The 19,163-nt window shown below is 40.8% G+C and overlaps 1 protein-coding gene across 2 annotated transcripts in view; it reads right to left on the bottom strand.

Annotated features, from left to right (window-relative positions):
• Nucleotides 1-19,163, bottom strand: part of rhpn2 (rhophilin, Rho GTPase binding protein 2) — a 33,858-nt gene that overhangs the window by 2,936 nt on the left and 11,759 nt on the right. Inside the window, exons 3-14 of one of the 2 annotated variants that reach the window (XM_083918967.1) lie at nt 18,725-18,853; nt 11,551-11,626; nt 10,689-10,766; nt 10,182-10,306; nt 8,716-8,882; nt 6,386-6,573; nt 6,023-6,179; nt 4,405-4,524; nt 4,035-4,229; nt 3,586-3,662; nt 1,534-1,680; nt 20-175 (exon numbers count right to left, since the gene is read on the bottom strand). In XM_083918967.1, coding sequence (XP_083775093.1) covers nt 20-175; nt 1,534-1,680; nt 3,586-3,662; nt 4,035-4,229; nt 4,405-4,524; nt 6,023-6,179; nt 6,386-6,573; nt 8,716-8,882; nt 10,182-10,306; nt 10,689-10,766; nt 11,551-11,626; nt 18,725-18,853 — 1,615 coding nt within the window. The remainder of the gene's footprint in view (nt 1-19; nt 176-1,533; nt 1,681-3,585; nt 3,663-4,034; nt 4,230-4,404; nt 4,525-6,022; nt 6,180-6,385; nt 6,574-8,715; nt 8,883-10,181; nt 10,307-10,688; nt 10,767-11,550; nt 11,627-18,724; nt 18,854-19,163) is intronic. The other variant, XM_083918968.1, reaches the window with a different exon arrangement.

Genomic DNA, 19,163 nt, shown 5'->3' with positions numbered 1-19,163 from the left:
TTTGTTTTTCATGGCATACCATTGGAGGGTTGCTGTCCATAATGCTGACCACCTGGATGTCCATCCCTTCCTCGTTCACATCCTTCAGCAGCCGCATCACATCGCCCACGCCCATCCATTTGCAATCTGTGTCGCCCACGGCAACAATGAAGTCACCCTCTTTCAGACCGTCAGCCTGGAAAAGACATGAAGAAAAACAGGAGTCAGAGAGAAGGGCGAATGAAATGACCTGATGCTGCAGCAGACAGAGTAAATATTTACTGCTGAAGGTTTGTTTGAATGGTAACCAAGTCAGGTTCACCTACTTTCCTTCAACACCGTGGAGGCAGCCAGGATCAGTAGAGAAAACAGAGGCTCAGTCCCTAACAAAGCTTTTTTACAGCAGAGTGTGTGTGTGTGCGCGTGCATGTGTGTGTGTGTGTGTGTGTGTGTGTGTGTGTGTGTGTGTGTGTGTGTGTGTGTGTGTGTGTGTGTGTGTGTGTGTGTGTGTGTGTGTGTGTGTGTGTGTGTGTGTGTGTGTGTGTGTGTGTGCCAGCTGTGGGAAATCAACATAAGATTAGATATTTCTGTCTGATCACTTGATCCGTGTTCACCAGAGGTAGGTCAACAACTCCGGGAAGAATCACTCCGTTTCAAAATAAATCCTGCCAAATGCAGTATTAAAAGTTATAAGGAGTCTGGCCTAGTTAGACTTATATAATACTACTAATCTGTTTCTCTGCGCAGCCTGCAGGGCCTAATAAGAGTCTGCTCTTTCTCAGCACCTCTTAATGAGCTGTCAGACTGAAAAGGATTGCAAAGTAAATACTCCGATTCTTAATTAAATTAGTAGCCAGAGTGGCTGGGGGGGGGGGGGGGTCCAAACATTCTTTCAGGCTGAGTCCTGGTTATGTTGCTGAGAATTACTTTTTTAAATCAAAGCATATAAGACTATATCCTCTGATCTTATTTTTGATAGTCATGGCACAAGCATGCCTGAGGTTTTAAGCTGTTAGTTCTCCCTCCGTAAACAGTCACTCCCTCTTAGTTAATCCTGTTGTGGGGAGTTAATATTGAGCAACGTATGCATTTGTTAAAGTTTAACAGAAGACAGCACTGAACATGGCCCCTGAAATATCCTCTGTGCTATATAATATATAATAACGTAGTATATCGAACTATTTCTAACAGCCTACAGATGATGAAACCCTTTCCCCTGTGCAGAGTGTGAAACTACAGACTTATCTGATGACATTGGTTAATAAAGATGACAGTAAACTATTGCCTCCAGCAGGTCATCATAGATAACCATCCCAAGGCGATAAAAAGGGCTTATTCACAGTAAAATGTGCATGTTTTATTTCATAAACTACAAAATTCCTTAGAGAACTTTGATAGAAAGAAATCTGCGGATGATGTTCGCTGTGTTGCTTCAAGTCTCTGCAAGCTGATTTTGATCCCCTAATGACGTCCAATGAAACCAAAGGCTGGCTACGAAATAGAATATCAATCTTCCTGTGTTCAGACAAAGGTAAGGAACATAGGTGGACTCACAGCAGCTGGGCACAGGGGGTCCAACGAAACCACCTGGACTGGTGTTTCTCCTTTCAGGGTGAAGCCCAGGTCTCTGTCTTCTGGTAGAAGTTGTATTGTCCGTGGGGCTGTCCACCGCTGTTTGGCTGAGAAGACTGACAGAGGGCCCTGAGTGGAGACAGTGAGGGAAAACTGACTAACTAGGCCAGATAAACATAATTACAGTCCACAGCTGGGATCTGTTAGTACATCGCTCCATAGACTATATGCATTCAGGAGGTACGTGAAAGTCATGTGGCCACAGAGTCTTTTTGAATGATCAGTGTCAATGACAGCAGCTCCTTTTTTAAGACTCTCACCAGGCCAGTCACATTTCCTTTTGAAAGGCACACAGTCCTTTAAGTGATTCATCCGAAAAACATTCTCAACATACTAAACAGGTTACGTCTACTTGAATGTTGGGCTGCAGATCTGCAGTATCTACCATTCTGTACAGCAACTGCATGACACAACTATTGCTGTAAATATAGACTCATTCTAATTGATATCTTTTAGTATATAAAAAATGGTTAGATTATCCTCCATTATTGAAGTGCGTATTTTGTCGACACAAATAAAGTACATCATTAAATGAACCATGGTTTTAAATCAATAAGAAGCTGTAAATCTTCCTCTTTACTTAAAATTAATTTAATTATCAATCAGTTATAATTGTTATCAGTTACGTTTCCGTTGATCATTTCAACATTAGACATCACATAATAATAGCAAAACCAATAATACACTATTATGTTAATTTTCAAGTTCATATGTATTTGTTTTTTTCTAGAACATCTTTACATGCTTTGTTTGCAACGTTCAAAAAACACACTTTCTGTATATATTGTATCCGTAATTACCCCCTGCCTGAAAAAGCCCAGTCAGCTCTGATTGGTCAGCATTACCAGGTCACCTGCATCTGCGCTCTCTGCATTTCTGCACCATCACTGCAGCAGGGGAATGACTATTATCATACTGTAGCAGCACTTTCTTCCTTGTGACATCACAACTGTAAAGAAGTCCTAATGGCTCGTTTAAAGACAGTTTCCGATCTGCGGATTGAGCGTTGTGATACTTTTACAGTAATTTATATAGAACCTCCACCTGCTTTATAATTAAAAAAAGACACGGAAATCTTACTTTTCTACAATATGGGACCCTAACTTTTGAGTCTCTTATTTCTCTGTGGATCAAAAAGGATTTGAGTCTTGTTGCTGAGAATGTTACTGTAGAGCTTAGGTTGATTTTACAATAGGAACTGGAGAGGTACTTCATCACAGAGACTAATTACACGTGTTGTCTGGGAACGTCATCTCTGACCCTTAATCTCCTCAACAATCATTTGCTCAGGTTGTTTTTTTCCTGAAATTGAAGAGTGTTTTCTGTTGCAGTAATTGTAAATGATTGCTAAATGAAAGAAATAACTCCCAAATGAATGCATCTTTCAGAGGACATGAACAGAAGATTCCAGTTTCAGCGACAGAGGATGCCAGCACCCCCCTCCCAGCCACCACCATGATCGTCTTACACTGCCAACACTCCACAGCGTTTTGTCACTGCTGGAGTATTGTCTGGCTGCACAATTTCACCTTTGATACGAAGGAAAAAATGCTCTTTAAACCACTCATAAACGTCTTGGGCGGCGCTTCACCCAGGATGCAGTGACGGTGCCCACACTGTACATCTGGTAATCCAGACTACCATCATGATAATCAAGCCAGCGTCAGAGTACCACCTTCCTTGGTTAGTGTTAGTTTTTGTGCATTTGTTGCTATGGCTGAAAGTCCAGGAGGCTTTGGAAACAAGATTTGGATTGGCAGCTGCCCAAATGTGCCAAGGCTTCCAGGACTCTCACCCTTGGTTGGTTTTATTCAGAAATAACAAAATACACTCTGGGTGTTCAAAAAAACAAGTTCACTTCCAAAGCTTCTAACACAAATCCAGAGCAATTTTATGTCACTTGATGAATAAACCGACCGTCATGTACAAAAAAAAAAAGCAATGTGAGTGGAAGAATATTAGTAACCCACATACCAGCCTCTGGAAGAAGTCTGTGACTTTCACCTTTGTGGTTGCAGGAACCTCCATCTCTGCTTTGTGCTCTGTTTTAGCTATGGGAAGAAGGGGTCAAAAACAAAGCTGTTAGTCTACAATGTTTACTGTCACAACCACATATCAGCTGTCTCCCTGTAGAGAGGAGGCCAGGGAGTTAACAGTGTAAACATTACATCATCTGTACCTGGAATTAAATGTCACTTATCACATCTGATTGCAGCAGGCGTGGTACACAACACTGCAGCCTTTTTATGAACCGCTTGCAGAGACTGCTTGACATTATTGTCATCCGTGAAGTGTTTGTTGTCGTGAAACTAGGGTGACTATTTAGTTTCTATGTAAACCACAGGAAGAATAGCTCTCTCCTCAAAGACTCAAATAAACATAACGACTGTTCCAGGTCTTCTCTGAAAACATTTTAGACTCACAGATGATGTCTGGGGCCTCCGTATAGTCAGTGAACTCCTCCTCGTCTTCATTCTCACTGCACTTGTTGAGCGATCGCTGGTGACTGGCTTTTAAAATGTCCTGCAGGACCTCGAGCTTGTTCAAGTGGTGGCACAAACTATAAATCCGTAGAGCCTCCTCGTGACCCAAAATGGCCCGACGAATGTGTGCTTTACCTGAGGGGAGAGAGCAGAATTTGCCATAGATTGGATGAGGAGAAGCGGGTAGGGGAAAAGAGGAGTGAAAAGGACAATAAAGAGGAGCAAAGGGAATGAGATGAACATGAGATTGAGAGTCAGTCATGATGTTACTGGTAGTCTGATGTGTTCGGTTTCCTGTTGTCGCCCTTACCAATGCGTTGACGTTCATCTTTCTTTTTCAGGATGTCAAGAGGAGAGCGTCCCTCAGGAAGGCGATCATAGACCTGTGACAAGGTCTTCTCCTGCTGGTCTTCATCGTCACTGAGACGCACTGAACAACACAGAGCAAAACGAATCAGAAAACTGAATGTTGTCCATCACAAAAATGTGGATCAATGCTGAAGTACATGGCTAACACTCCTGAATGGCATGACGTGATGCCATGATTGCTTTGATTGTAGCAAATAGGAATTTGAAAGGCAGACAGGACACATACATACATTATTTAAACTCTAGTGAACTCTTTGAAATTGTCTTTCTACCCTTTCTAACATTACTTTCAAAGCATTTATTTATTGCTGTTTGCAGTTAATGTGTTTACTACAGCAGTCTCCATTCTGTGTGTCACTCTGAGTCCTCTCTCTACAGTCCTGTGGTTCAATTGCTCTATTCTCTTCTTTCACACAGGAATCTGTTAATGAGCTGCACAACTCAGAGCTGCTTCGCTCCGTTGTTCCTCTATTCAGTCCTGCCCCATTTATAGATGGCACTGGGTAAAACTATGATCAGCCACTGTCGACTTTATATAATCTTATTTATTTATTTATTTTTCAGTTTAATCACTCTCAAGTTGCAATTGTTAATGTTAGTAGTAAGAAAGAGAAGGAATACAAACAAGATGGCAACAACTAAAGCAGTACGATAAACAAAATTAGCTTTAGTTTTAGCTCACTCATGAAACATTCTTCCCTTCCTCTTTCACTCAATGGCTGGCTCTCTCAGCATTAAGAGGCTACATAACTGTAATCCTCCAGCAGTCTTCAGTGCATCCACTCCATTTCACTCGCTCCAACCATTTTCCTTCATTCTCACTCTCTGCCCATCCTGCCACTGAGTTCCTGGAACTGCAGCGCGTGTGTGTGTGTGTGTGTGTGTGTGTGTGTGTGTGTGTGTGTGTGTGTGTGTGTGTGTGTGTGTGTGTGTGTGTGTGTGTGTGTGTGTGTGTGTGTGTGTGTGTGTGTGTGTGTGTGTGTGTGTGTTTGTGTGTGGTGTGTCTTAAAGTCTTATAGCACCAATCCCAGAATTGTTTCACACTTTAACAGTCAACAGCCAGGCTAGAACCAAAGAGCAGGCAGATTCCAACCTGTACAGTGGATGTCTAGATGGAGAGGGGGTGGAGGTTGTTTATCACTCAAGTGAATAAAGCTTAGCTGACATAAAACCTCGCCTGTTTTATTGTCAAAAAAGGAGATTATTAAACTACATTGTAAACAGTATGTCTTTGGAGAGCACAATTGCTTCCATTAGGCCTCTGATGCACAACTGTACCTGGTGCAGTACACACTATATGCAAATAACTATGCATTGCAAAAACCGAGTCTTGCTCTGACGGTAGTGCTTTTCACAAGTAGGAATAATATCTTACAGGATTATGTAATGTAGCTTGAATCTATGATTACTTGCAAATAATAGATACATGGTGACATTTTTTATTTTTTCATTTTCCCTGATTCTATCTAAATTCTGAATTCAGATAAACCTCGCTCTCTTGTCTTTTACACATCAGATCTGTGTGAAAATGATCAACAAATCCCAGTTATTCTCCTTACACTGGTGGTCCAGGAGCGCTGAGGCTGCAAAGTAGTGTGCCATGGAGCGGTAGTGGTTGGTTTTGACTTGAGACATGGTGGACCAGAAAAACGGGACATTGTCTTTGATTGGCGTCTGGATCATGGACTGATGGACTTGGTCGTAGATTTCTGAGACCTGGCAGGAAAAGGGGGATAGAGTTACTGAGAGGACTGTAAAAGCACTGATCCGGATACAGTCACTGATAGAAGTGAGGAATCGGACGGTGGCGACATTATTACTTCACACACACTTTACCTCCTGTACAGTATATACACAGAAGAAAAAAAAGAACACTGTGCCTAAATGGTGAGGGGACTGAGTGTGTATTAGAAGATAATTACCTTTGCAGCCTCCTGGGCCATTTTCATCAGGGAATAGAACTGGTTTCTGATCCCAGGCAGGGCAGTCTTCTCAAACAGGCACTCCTGAGCCTGAGCAAGCATCATCCTAATCAACATACTGAGCATGGCTGGGCTCATGTCGTAGCTGGGAGTGTGAGTGAATGTCTCCTTCAGGTGGTTCAAGATACCTGGGGGAGAATGAGGGGTCAGCACACCTCGAAACCAAACTAACCCAAAGAAACAATAATATGTTTTAGTTCAGTTGGGAGTAGAGTTGTCCCAATACTGATACCGGTATCCAAAATGCCTCACATACTGACTAAAAAGCTGGATCTGGTGTCTGATACCATGTAGTTTAGCCACTAAAATAAGTAGTCAGAAGTAGTTTCATCCAGATACAAAAACAGAAGCCTACACAGCAAGTTGTGCTGTGCTGCCAACTTTTGTTTTAGAGCAGTGAAGAAGAACTGATTTCTGGTTTGGTCAGCTAGTGAAGAATGTAACAGAAGTCAGAGCTAAAATGTCAGCAATTTGGCAATATTTTACACTGGAAAATATACCAGCAAACAACAATGTGTACAGTCTTCAGGGCTTCAGTTTCGTGGAGTGTTTCCAATTTCGGTTGCTGTTGCACTACTGTTTTAAACTCTTACTGTACTAAATAAAGTGTATTTTATTGACTAAATGAATAATACAATGTACAACAAAAAAAAAATATATAGTATACAGATATATATGTGCATCAGATTAGTATATGGAAAAAAGAGTATCAGAACATCTCTAGTTGGGAGGCACTGTGCAAAAGTAACTTGTTTAATGGGACTCTGGAGATTGTTTTTAGTATTTTGTTTGTGATGCCAAGACCCTGCAGGGAGCACAGCCTATTTTCTCTTTATTATCTCCACAGCGAGAAGTTGAATGGGGAGATTGTATTCATTCTAGTCAAGAATTATGAAATGTTTGGGCAAGAGTAAATATGGTCAAAACTCAAATAGTCCATTTGGGAGAGGCATATAGTTTGCTGATCCACAAAATGACTTCAGCATGCTGCTGCATTAACCCTAATTACTGACACTCTCTTATGCAGATGTTTTAAAAAGGTTCCACACATGAATTCAGTGATTCATCTACTTCTTCCTTTCATTCCAAGGGGCCAGTTGCTGTTACTACACTATCCAGTGCTCACAGTGAGATCAATGTCTGTGTGCTTCTTTAAAGTTGAGCCAAGACACAAACCTTCTTAAATTAGTTGTTCATGTTTGATGGAAGCAATAAGACCATCTGCATTCCAACTGAGAGTGCCTCCCTCTGATTTTACAGATTAATAACGTAGCAGCAAAGAGATGTAGACAACTTAATAACAGAGCACTGCCTCGCTAGTCTTCATCTAAGGTTCTGCCATTGTTGGCTGGCTCCTCTTGTCCTCTAAACCTCTTTTGCGGCCCTGGCTAAGGAGCACTGCAGCAGCCCTTCTACAGAAAGCGTCCCTGTCTATCACCTCCCTTTATTGCTGCCTCTTCATACTGGTGACAATGTTCCTCATAACAACATAATTGTTTTACGTAGTACAAGCCTAAATTATAGCCATCAAAGTAACATAACCAGAGCCATGGCCCGTTCAGAGCTGTAATTATACTGCAATACTCCTGCATACTGCCAAGTCATAACTCTATCAAGACTTGTCGAAGCTTCCTGAAACCTCAGAAGCTTGAGAAACCAGTTCATATGATGGGTGCTTCTCTGGAGCTCAGCCACATGACAAGAAGCCAAAGAAACATGAACTGCATTCATTCTCCATCATGGAGCCAAAGTCAGAGGGTGGAGGCTGGCACGTATACTGAAAATATACTATTTTCATTCCGCTGTGTTTTTTTTCTGAACAGTTGTGTGTCTTTATAATGTTAAAGGTCACCAGGAAATGTCTGCAAGGGGAAAGGAGCATTTTCAGTTTTAATAAACCACTACATCTGGCCATTTATGGGCCGTATCGATGCACCTATTTACATATCAAATGTTCAATAGAACAAAAGTATTAAAAGAAGGTGTCTATTATCCATTATCCTCTTTCTTTGTCTTTCTCTCTCTCTATACCAATCACTTATCAAAGGTGTCCTCCGTGAACAGTTTCTGTCAATGGGAGCATTAAAGAAGTTTCTCCTATTATTTCTCTTGTTTGAATTATCGAACTAGATATAGCACGGGCTTACAGATACACATGGTTTTAAGAAATAAAGAAAAGAATGTTGGAAATGACACTTTAACGTCATTTATTGGCTGGTGAGGGAGGAGGTATCGGTTTCAGCCAGTTTATGAATCCTATCTCTTCCTACCTGCACTCTTCTGGAAGGAAGAGATAGCCTCCTCCAGGCCGCCTATTGTCTGTCGGTCACTACGTGTACCGGTCTGAGAGTAGAGGGCGGCCATGTTGAAGAGGATGCTGGCCTTCTCCAGTGACAGATTCTGTTGGCATACTGGCACTCCAGTGAAGGAGTCGTACCTGAAGGAAAGAGGCGTTAGATGTCACTTTTTATTTTTATAAAGCAGGAATCAAAACAGTCACAGAGTGCCTTATCGGAAAATGTGATGTTAAAGGTCCCATATCGTGCTCATTTCCAAAAACACATTCTTTTTCTCATATTGTCTGTCTGAATATACCTGAATTCACGCTATGGATGGATGATAATGCATTTTGCTGCTGATCACAATAAAAGCACTCACTATAATGGGAAATAAAATGTAATATGTAAATATGCTCACAAGTGATTTGACCGGTGAATTGACTGCTTCTACTGCGAATCTTCTGATTACGAATCATTAATTTGGCCACAGCCCGTTCAAATCAGTTAGAATTTATTTTATATGACAGAAAATCCATCATCTCATTTGACCTAGCCTTTTAAAATAAGTACAAAATCTCTCAGCAGCATCATTGCAGCCAGGGAACGACTGTAACAACACTGAAGCAGCACTTTCTACCTATATATATGATAGCTGTGACATCACTGTACAGGAGTCCTGACGGCTCATTAAAAGACACAGTTTCTGAATAAAGGCTGTGTGTAACAAATTTCTTTGTGGATTGAGTGTTTTGATACTTTCACAGTATTTACATAGCCCCTCCAACAATGCAAGAGTTATAGCTAGTAATATAGCTTATGATATCTGGAGTCTTTTCTCTGTAGGAATAAAACAGGTAAAAAAAACAGCAAGAATAAAAACCTGTTTGCCACTATGTTTTGTGAAAACTTCACATTTAAAGGTTGTGAGGATTTAAACCTTTAAGCTGATCTTCCCCCTCTTCTCCATCTCCGCTGCATGAATGGATGAAGTGTATTTAGCATGAAGTCAGACGGTGGTCAGGCGCTCTTAGCAACATAGTGTTGATATTTTTTGAAAGGTCCCCCAAATGAATAAAAAAATGCTCTTATTGTCCCCACAAACTCCACTGACCAGATTCAGTATTATGAATAATCTGATAACAACAACAACAACAACATGTATTCACTCTGGAGTTTCAAACTCTGGTGTAGGGGCTCAGCTAGATTAATGAGCGGGATAGCTTTCTTTGCAACATTCTTTGCTTCCAGTATTTCCTGTTTAATCACTGCTGTTGTCTCACCTGTTGACTTTCCATCTCAAAGTTGGGAGTTTAAGGTAATATTTATGTTTCGGAAACCTTTGCATTTGTTTTATTATCTGTATTATAGTCCTATGAAAAATTTCATAAAGACATGTTTTATAATTGTTCTTATAAATACTGATTCATTCATTTTGAATAGTAATTATTGATGAGTACCAGGTGAAGAAGATGCCGGTCTGGCGGTTCGGGGGAAAGAATCGGCTCTCCATCAGAGGAAGGTGGCTGAAGTATTTCGCCAGCAGGTCCACCCCGGCCTCGTCTCGACTTGGCGTTCTGCAAGCCTGGAGCATGAAAGGAAAGAGATCTGATACAGTCTGACATAAAGGAGAACTTCCTCTTTTTCTTCATTTGTAGTCTCAGCTGGACAGATGTTACAAAGTGTCTCTCAAGAATTCCATAGACCAACACCGGACCTTAAGAGCTCAGGAAATAAAACTGATACTATCTGCATGACTAGAAAGCACTAGACGAGGGCGACAAAATATAGTTTGAGAAACAAATCCTTCAACCCTCAAAGGATTTCACAGTGCTTTGTGTGGTAGAAAATGCTATGGATGCTGGGTATAGTATTATTATGGAGGGCAGTAGAGAAAAAAAAAAGCCACCTATCAGAAATGATCAAGATACAATGTCAGATCAGACTTTGTGTGTACACTACAGTACCTGTCGCAGGTCCATCAAGTCAGCAATCTCCTCTTCAAAACTGTTCCCGTCTTCACTGTAGTGTTCCAAGATAAAGTCCTGTCACAAACAAAACAAAGGCCAGTTGTTAGGGTTTAACCTTGTTCCCTTTCAGTTAGAGGGCGGACTATCACCACTAATCCCCTCCGTCACATCATTCTTAATGTCAGCTGTCGTTCTGTCAGAGCCAGCCAGAGGTAAAAATTCCAGTCAGTAAGTGAGCATTAAAATACTGACAGAGTCATAAATCTCTGTGCTTCCCCCACATTTGGGACATAGCTACATGATAACTCTACTTAGTCTCTTTACCTACTGACCCACTTTAGTCAACCACAAAAATCTTTATGGTTAAAACAACTATTGTTCCTGAACGAATAAATAGCGAACATAATGTGGTAGCAGGAGTACAGCGCGTGACCCAAATACTTCATGAAAGGAGACTTTCATTTTGCAGCAATCTTAAAACGCTGCTTGCCAATGTGGGTCATATTTGTTGCATGCACACTAGCAGTATTTGTAACCCTTCTGTCTTTATGTTCCTGTTGGTTAGCGTGCTATTCCTCCCTGTCCATAAAGTTTGTGTTCATGCTGTCAGCATGTGTTTAACAGATGACACGCAGGTGAGAGCCAATCCTTTGACATCTTTGCAGCTCAGTGAGATGTCAGTTGTTGCTTTAAAAGCCAAATGTCACAGTGCTATCTTAGCGTGAAACCCCATCGCTTTGCTCTAAAACGTCATCGAAGCAATTTAATATTTACTTTGAGGAAAATGTTGAAGTCAAAATGCTTGAATTACATTGAAAGGAAAATGTGTGGTAGGAAAATGTAGTTGTTGCTTCTGTACCTTGAATAGAGTGGAGAAGTCAATGTCTTTTGTCTCCTTCAGGCCCAGTGCGATGAGGGGGATGTTGGCTGTTTCTCTGTAAGCAAAACAGAACGATAGAGATATCTTGATCAGTCATCTTATACTCAATAATATACAAAGGAGGTATTCTTGGAAGTTTGCTCACAGACATGGACAAGGACAATAGCTCAGTAAATGCTGAAAATACACAATAACGCAGGACTTTACAAACAAAAGGACAATGCAGAGCTTATTTTATTGTGATTAATGTGCACACGGCCAAACAGAAAAGCAATGACACATTAAGAGGTTAACGCTGAAGAAAAGCAGGCTCTAAGGTGTGGTTCAAGACATCAAACAGGAAACTCCCTTTGACAACACACCAAGCTACGTCAATAACACAGTAAGATTACTAGTAAATAATAATATGCACATCCACAGGGGTAGCTTGTGGTAAATGCCCCTTAATTTTACTTATCTATTTCTTTTTTTTTTACTTTACTTTTATTTCATTATTATGATTTTAAAATTATGTTGTGTCTTTCTTTCCTTTTTGCGTTTGTATTCCTACCATTTTTTAACTAATGTATACATTTAAATATCTGCCTTAATTTTTTTAAACTTTATTCATATTCAATTTGTGTACTAATTGTATTATGTTATGTACCTTCTCTTTGAGCTTCTGAATGTCTCTAACTTTTACAGTTGTAATTTTTTTAATATTTCTTCCAATAATATTTGAAGTATTACTATGTAATGTTACATGAGTAAGGGTGGGGTGGGGATCAAAAAGGGCACAGAGCATTTAAACTTTAAGGCTAATGTTTTTATACTGTATAGAACAACTTGATCAGCCCAACAACAGCTTTGTTACTTGAGAAAGTTTACATTTGAGTCTAATCTTTAGTGTAGTTTCAAAGAGGGGAAGTCAGGATTAGACAGATGGTGCTGTAAGCGCACACTGTAGGAGTTAGGATTTAAAGGTGAAGTGGGCCCCACGTCTCCTTGCATTGTTAAGTCTCACATCTCTGTTGATAAATCATTCTGGGGTTGCAGCCCTGCTTCAGTAACACTAACTATTGTTTCCTCTACCCTTCGTCAGAGCAGCCTTTTTACCCTACATTTTTGGAACCCACTAAAAAGTAAACAGAGGCGGCCATAAAACAGCAGGTTAACCTTCCCTCTGATCTCAGCAGTAACTATAATGCTTTTTCTTCTGCTCGTATGAACCCTGGAGGTCCTTGCTGCTGACAGATGGAAAGCAGGTTCAGCTTGTTATCAGAGCTGGGGAATTATAACCTGCTGCTGATCACACAGAGTCTATAAAAAAACAAAACCTCCCCCTACTGAAAGCAAGAGATGAGGTGTTACTCAATAAATTGCCCTTATTAAAAAATACATTTGGGCTGCTTCTGGATTCGCGAGGCATTTTATTAATCAAAACAAATTCCAATGACTGCAACAGTAGCACAAAGTTCCAGCATTAACAAGTCACCATGGTGTTTTTACCCAAAACCTATTTTAATCACACAGATCAGAGATTTGGTACAGGCTCTTCACTGCACAGGACGTCAAAACCACAGGGCTAGGAAACACAACTCCCTACATTTATTCATCACTCGGTGATAAGGCAGCATTCCTCTGGCACACTGGCTCTGTGAATCACAGAAAAGCTCATTCATCAGTAACACTGACAGTGAGATAGAGGCTGCAGTGTAATCCGTTAGTACTTGGAGATGAGATCACTCCGGTCTTTTCTCTGGTTTGACAGAAGGAGGGGTGTGGGGGATGAGGATATCTGTTCTGCAGAGAATCTGAAATGCTAACAACCTTTCAGAAGCTCACCCCCCTCCACACACACACACACACACACACACACACACACACACACACACACACACACACACACACACACACACACACACACACACACACACACACACACACACACACACACACACACACACACACACACACACACACACACACACACACACACACACACACACACACACACACACACACACACACACACACACACACACACACACACACACACACACACACACACACACACACACACACACACACACACACACACACACACACACACACACACACACACACACACACACACACACACACACACACACACACACACACACACACACACACACACACACACACACACTATAAGTGCCAGTGTGCAAGACATGGAACAGATGACCATTGCAATAGCGGTCAAGCGAAACTCTGGTTTTAGCTTCTGAAAACACGGCACAACTTAAACCCTTTACTAAGTATCCAAACAACACCAAGTCACAAGTTCAGCATCTACAGGAAACATCGTTTGTAGAGGTGGAACAGTATAAACATTTCAAATTCAAATAATAGTGACCAAGTTTTATATTAAAAACACAAAGAAAACTAGCAGTACTATGCACTTTTTGTTTTGTTTTGCTTAAGTATTAAAATAATCTCTGTAGTGGAGCGCTGCCACTGCCTTCTGGCATGTTTTAATGGAAGCAAAACAATCCCATGTTGCATGGTGCGCCTGCGTCTGAGAGACCGTTTCTAACTTTGGCTGATTCTGGACAGAATTAACTGTGAGTTTTTCAAAGTGTGGTGATCTAACACTGATTTAATGAGGATTCAAATATGAGACACAGTAATAGTAACCTTCTGGGATTTCACTGCGGTTTATCATTAACCGGCAACCGTTTCATCCATAATCGTTTGGTTTTGTTAGACTAGTTGTGCTGTAGGGCTGGGTATTGTTGAAAAAATTGATGATACACTACCAATAGAAGTGGCACCAATTGTTACTACTGCATTTGAAAAAACACTTATCTTTAAATGTCTTGTTTTGTCAGCCCAAAACCCAAAGATATTCAGTTTAATATGATGTAATAAAGAGAAAAGCAGCAAATTTCCACATTTGGTCGTGAAAAGAGCTCTTTTGCATTCAAAATTATTTAAAGATTGATTGATTCTCGTAATGGTTGGTCAACTAATCATTGCAGCTCTATTTATCGGACGCCACAGGAGTGTAAAATGGCTATACTTTCAAATGTTTTGGTGGCACTCCATCAGACACGTTGTGCTGGACTTCACCACACCACCGCATTAAATAAAATCCAACAACGCCTGTAGTGATTTGGCTATTTCATTCCTTTAATTCATTTATTTAAGATTTATTAGTCTGATCAGAACCCAATAAAAAGTACTAATGTTGTGATAATACTAAATCATTTCCGTCCTATTTATTATTATTCATTACAAGATCATTAAAAGCACCGAGCTGAGCGTCTCATCTCCCCAACAGAATCTCAGGTGATGGACAAGTGCACATTATTCTTTCCACTCTATCTCAGCAGGGTGGCGAAGTTAATGAAGCATATTGTAGCGCTGATATCTTTATCTTTGCAATTGTCATCACTCAAGGTCTGGAAGTTAGCTCAGTTTGGTGTCCAGGTCAAGAACATCACCCACTGAACAAACATTTACTACATCACAAATCCCAGTACTAGTACCATGTTTGTGCTGTGAGTGGCACAGAAGGAAAACCATCAGAAATGTATATTGTAAGCATATTGTTCAACAAAGTGTTAATGAATAAGAGTAAATGATAAGATTGTCAAGAATACAGTGAGCAGCTGAGCAACCTTTTTTAAATGGGGTGGTTCAAGGTGGTCACTGACGTCATGTACAGCATGTGTACTCCACCAGTCATATATGTGCATTACCTCATGCCAGATCCAGCTGAATCTGGTCTGAGTGAGAAATAACCTCAGAGAGACGCTATTCAGAGGACAGTGGACTGGGTGGGAATAGCCTAGAAAGGTGTGAAGAGGTTTTTGTTTCCCTACTTAAGACTAAGGTTGTATTTCAGGCTGAGATGAGGAGGCTAACTCTCCATTGTGGCTGCACATCATCATCCCACTGAGACACCTGCATAGACAACAGATCCACTATTCCCGTGTGCATGTAAACCTGCACGCCTGTATCTATGGCCTTTTGTAGATCTGCTGGTGTGAATACTTTGCATGCGTTTCATTTACTTTAAAAAAAAAAAAAAAAAACAGACACACAATGGTGGACAGCTGATGGTAGCTTCACAGCATTCCTATTGTTTGTGGATGGAGTAAGTGTTTTTCTAAGAGCCTGACAAGGAGGCTGAACGTTCCCACACTTGAGTCCGTTGGATCCCATGTGACATGGACACTTCAGACAGCCTTCAGATTGTACCGAGAGGCAGCTGTTTAATTTTGAGGATGTCCCTATCATGTAATTAGTGAACGAAACGTATTTTTCATGCTCCAAAAGGAGGAGGTGGTTTTCTTGTTTGTTTGAGCAGGACACCAAACACATTGTAAGTTTCTTAACATCAACTGAGTGGAACACAAAATACATTCAGGAAGGTATTTGCCGCTCTGAATTCCTGAGGGGTAAAATCTATCATCTTACACAGGGAGCCCTGCAAGTCCAAGAAGACGATGTGTTAAGGTTAAAGCCTCGTGCTTCTTACAGCACCAAGACCTTGTAAGGAAAACAAACTAATCTGGTCGCACCAATGAACGCTGGCATTGAGGGTTTCATAAGGTTTTCTAGAGAAACCCATAATGAGGTCTGTAACTCATTAAAACTCCCTAATAAATAGTTTTGGGAAGGTAGAAGAAAAGAAAAAAAGTGGTAGCAGCTAGGTGTTTTCAAAAAAACATGTACGATTTCTGTCAATGACCCTCAAAACCATTACCGTGGTTACCGCCAAACAACACCCAATCCCCCACTATCCTCTACAACCTCCCTACCTCTCTCTTCACTCTGTTGTGATTTGTTGTCATGGGAACAATGGCAGCCATCCTCTACGTGTGTGTGTGTGTGTGTGTGTGTGTGTGTGTGTGTGTGTGTGTGTGTGTGTGTGTGTGTGTGTGTGTGTGTGTGTGTGTGTGTGTGTGTGTGTGTGTGTGTGTGTGTGTGTGTGTGTGTGTGTGTGTGTGTGTGTGTGTGTGTGTGTGTGTGTGTGTGTGTGTGTGTTGATTATATGCGTTATGCATGTATTTTTTGAGTGTGTGGATCACACATGCTCGTGGTGTATATGTATACCGGCTCATGTGCACCTGTATGAATGCGGTGTAGGTTTAGTGTGTTTAGCCTGTGTATAGTGTGTGCCTGGGCAGATGGTTCATGGAGGTCTCAAGTGTACTTGATAAGATAATCCACCTGGAAGCAGCTACGCTTCAATCTAAGACCCTTGAAATCATCAATAGTCGCATAAACAACACGATTTTAAGACTTTTATTTTTAAGTGTTATCTGTCTATAACGGAAACCATTTATTGCCTTCAGTACATCATTTATTAACTCTGTCAAGGAGGTTACGTTCTCGGCTTGGTTTATCCGTCAGCAGGATTACAGGAAAAACACTGGCCCTTTTTTCATGAAATTTTGTGGAAGGTGTAGCATGGTAACCTGACTCATTTGGAGATCTTTTGGGATGGGGTGAAAATACTGGTTGCTGATTGGATAAACCATTTGTCTATAACCAACATACAGGCCAAATCAACCAATCAGATAAAAGAAGTGTATGGCGTACTAACAGCGTTGTGACTTAGCTCAGAAAGTAAACAACATGTCGGTAAAGATTATTTACCATTTGTGTAACGTGAATTTTACAGATAAAAGGCACAATTTCAGGAGCCTGGTCCATATTCCAACAGAAGGATCTAAGAGAAAAAGGGTAAGTGAGAATTCGAGCTACCACTATCTGAAAATATGTCTAGATCAGGTCGGATTTGCATGCGTTGCGTCACACTCAAACCCGCCTCAAACCCAACGCCCATTGGACGGTTGCTTGGCAAACGGCTCAAATTTTCTCCATCGCACATACCAACCGGATCTGTGAGTAAAAAACAATGGAGCTCGCAAGATCAGGACGGTCTCACAAGGCTAGTAGCATGGGCCAAGGAAGAACCTATTATATTTTGGAGTGGACACAAATTATTTGTACTTTTGTTAACATTGTGAGATAAGCCATGCAAAAGTTCTACACTCTCCCAGTGTCCTTCTAGTTATTTCTAAAATTGAGACCCCGCAACTGAAGTGTTATTTTGTCAGTGAGTGTTGTGTGAAATTATTTACAGCAAAGACAGATGTTATTTTTCAGCCCTTGTATAAACATCCATAGTTCCATATCACTGTCAAAAAGTCCTTTGTGTCTTCCTAAAGCTTTTTGACACGTGACTGAGACAACCTGATCTCCTCATATACTGCTCATCCACACCCTATAAACTTGGCTCATCATTGAATAAAGAAAACACTAGAACCTATCACTGTCACACACACCCATACACACCCGATCAACAGACCTTCAGAAAGAAGCTTTGAACTAGATTATCTTATCTTAGTTTGCATACAAGTCCAGCTCATAGTTTCCTTGTTGCTTTGTGCATTGTGTCACAGAAACCAGCAGGTCCAGTTTAACAACAAAAAACTCTTGCACTTTGTCTTGTGTCATGTTTTTCTATAGGTTTCTCTCCTCCTCCATATACCAATTTTCTGTGCTGCTCTGTCATCAAACGTCTTTCATCTGAAAGAGCTCACGATGACTTAACCACAGAGTATCAGAGCCAGATCATTCTCTTGTTGGCTGCCAATCAACACTGCGTGTCTGTGTCTCTTCTACTTCTTTATGAACAGTCATCTGAGGTTCAGATCTCCAGATTGAGGACTTATTTGCACAGTAAGATCAGTAGTGCCTACACTGAAAAGCTCAGGCTGTGGCTGCATTTTAGCATGTCATGTATTTAATAGCCTCATCACAGGCAGTTAGCCTGAAAGTACCTTTAATTGATCTAAAAAAATGGAAGTAATTACATTACATTGCCTGAGGAGGCATTGCTACTGACAACAAAGCCACAGTCATTTTCATTGGTGACTGATGAGGTCAATTTTTAACCATCAGTGCAAAATAGTTGTGTGACTAAAACAAGCCCACAATATAAGTTTTGGTCTCACAAGATCTGTTTCATTTGTGCTGCTACAACTTCACATTGTTTTTAAATTATTTTTTCATGGTGATGCTCTTCACTTAGAAGCATCAGTCTTATTGTACTAGCTGTAGCAGTAGTGGAATCAGCAGTAATAGAACAGGGAGCAGTAATATTGGGACTTACTGGGTGTTCTGGTAGACCTCCACTGAGCTGTTGAGTCCTTCCAGCTGTCCCATCAGCAGCTGCAGGTTGGAGTTAACGTAGCTCAACTCCAACAGAACCATCTCTTTAACCTTGTTGTTGGACGTAGCCCTGCACACAGAAGAGTAGGGAGGTAAATATTTTAAAAAATGAAAATATTAAATGTTTGGAATATAGAAAAGAAGAAAAAAAATGATCAGCCTTGTTATTATCCATTCTGACGTAGTCAAACTTTCCTGCAGTTGATTATTAAAATAAGCGTGCCTCCCCTGGTATTCTGGACCACAGACATGCGTCACTGTGCCTCGCTGTGCACTTGATTTACTCTGCAGCACATGACAGCTTAACCGACATCTATGAATCAAAGTTGCACACCCTGTGTAGTTCAACAGCTCAGTCCCGTAGTAAAATCATAGTTTAA

This window comes from Echiichthys vipera, assembly GCF_963691815.1.
Source record: "Echiichthys vipera genome assembly, chromosome: 1".
Taxonomy (NCBI): Eukaryota; Metazoa; Chordata; class Actinopteri; order Perciformes; family Trachinidae; genus Echiichthys; species Echiichthys vipera.
The sequence above is the reverse complement of the archived record's forward strand: the minus strand, read 5'-3'. Positions and strand labels throughout refer to the sequence as shown.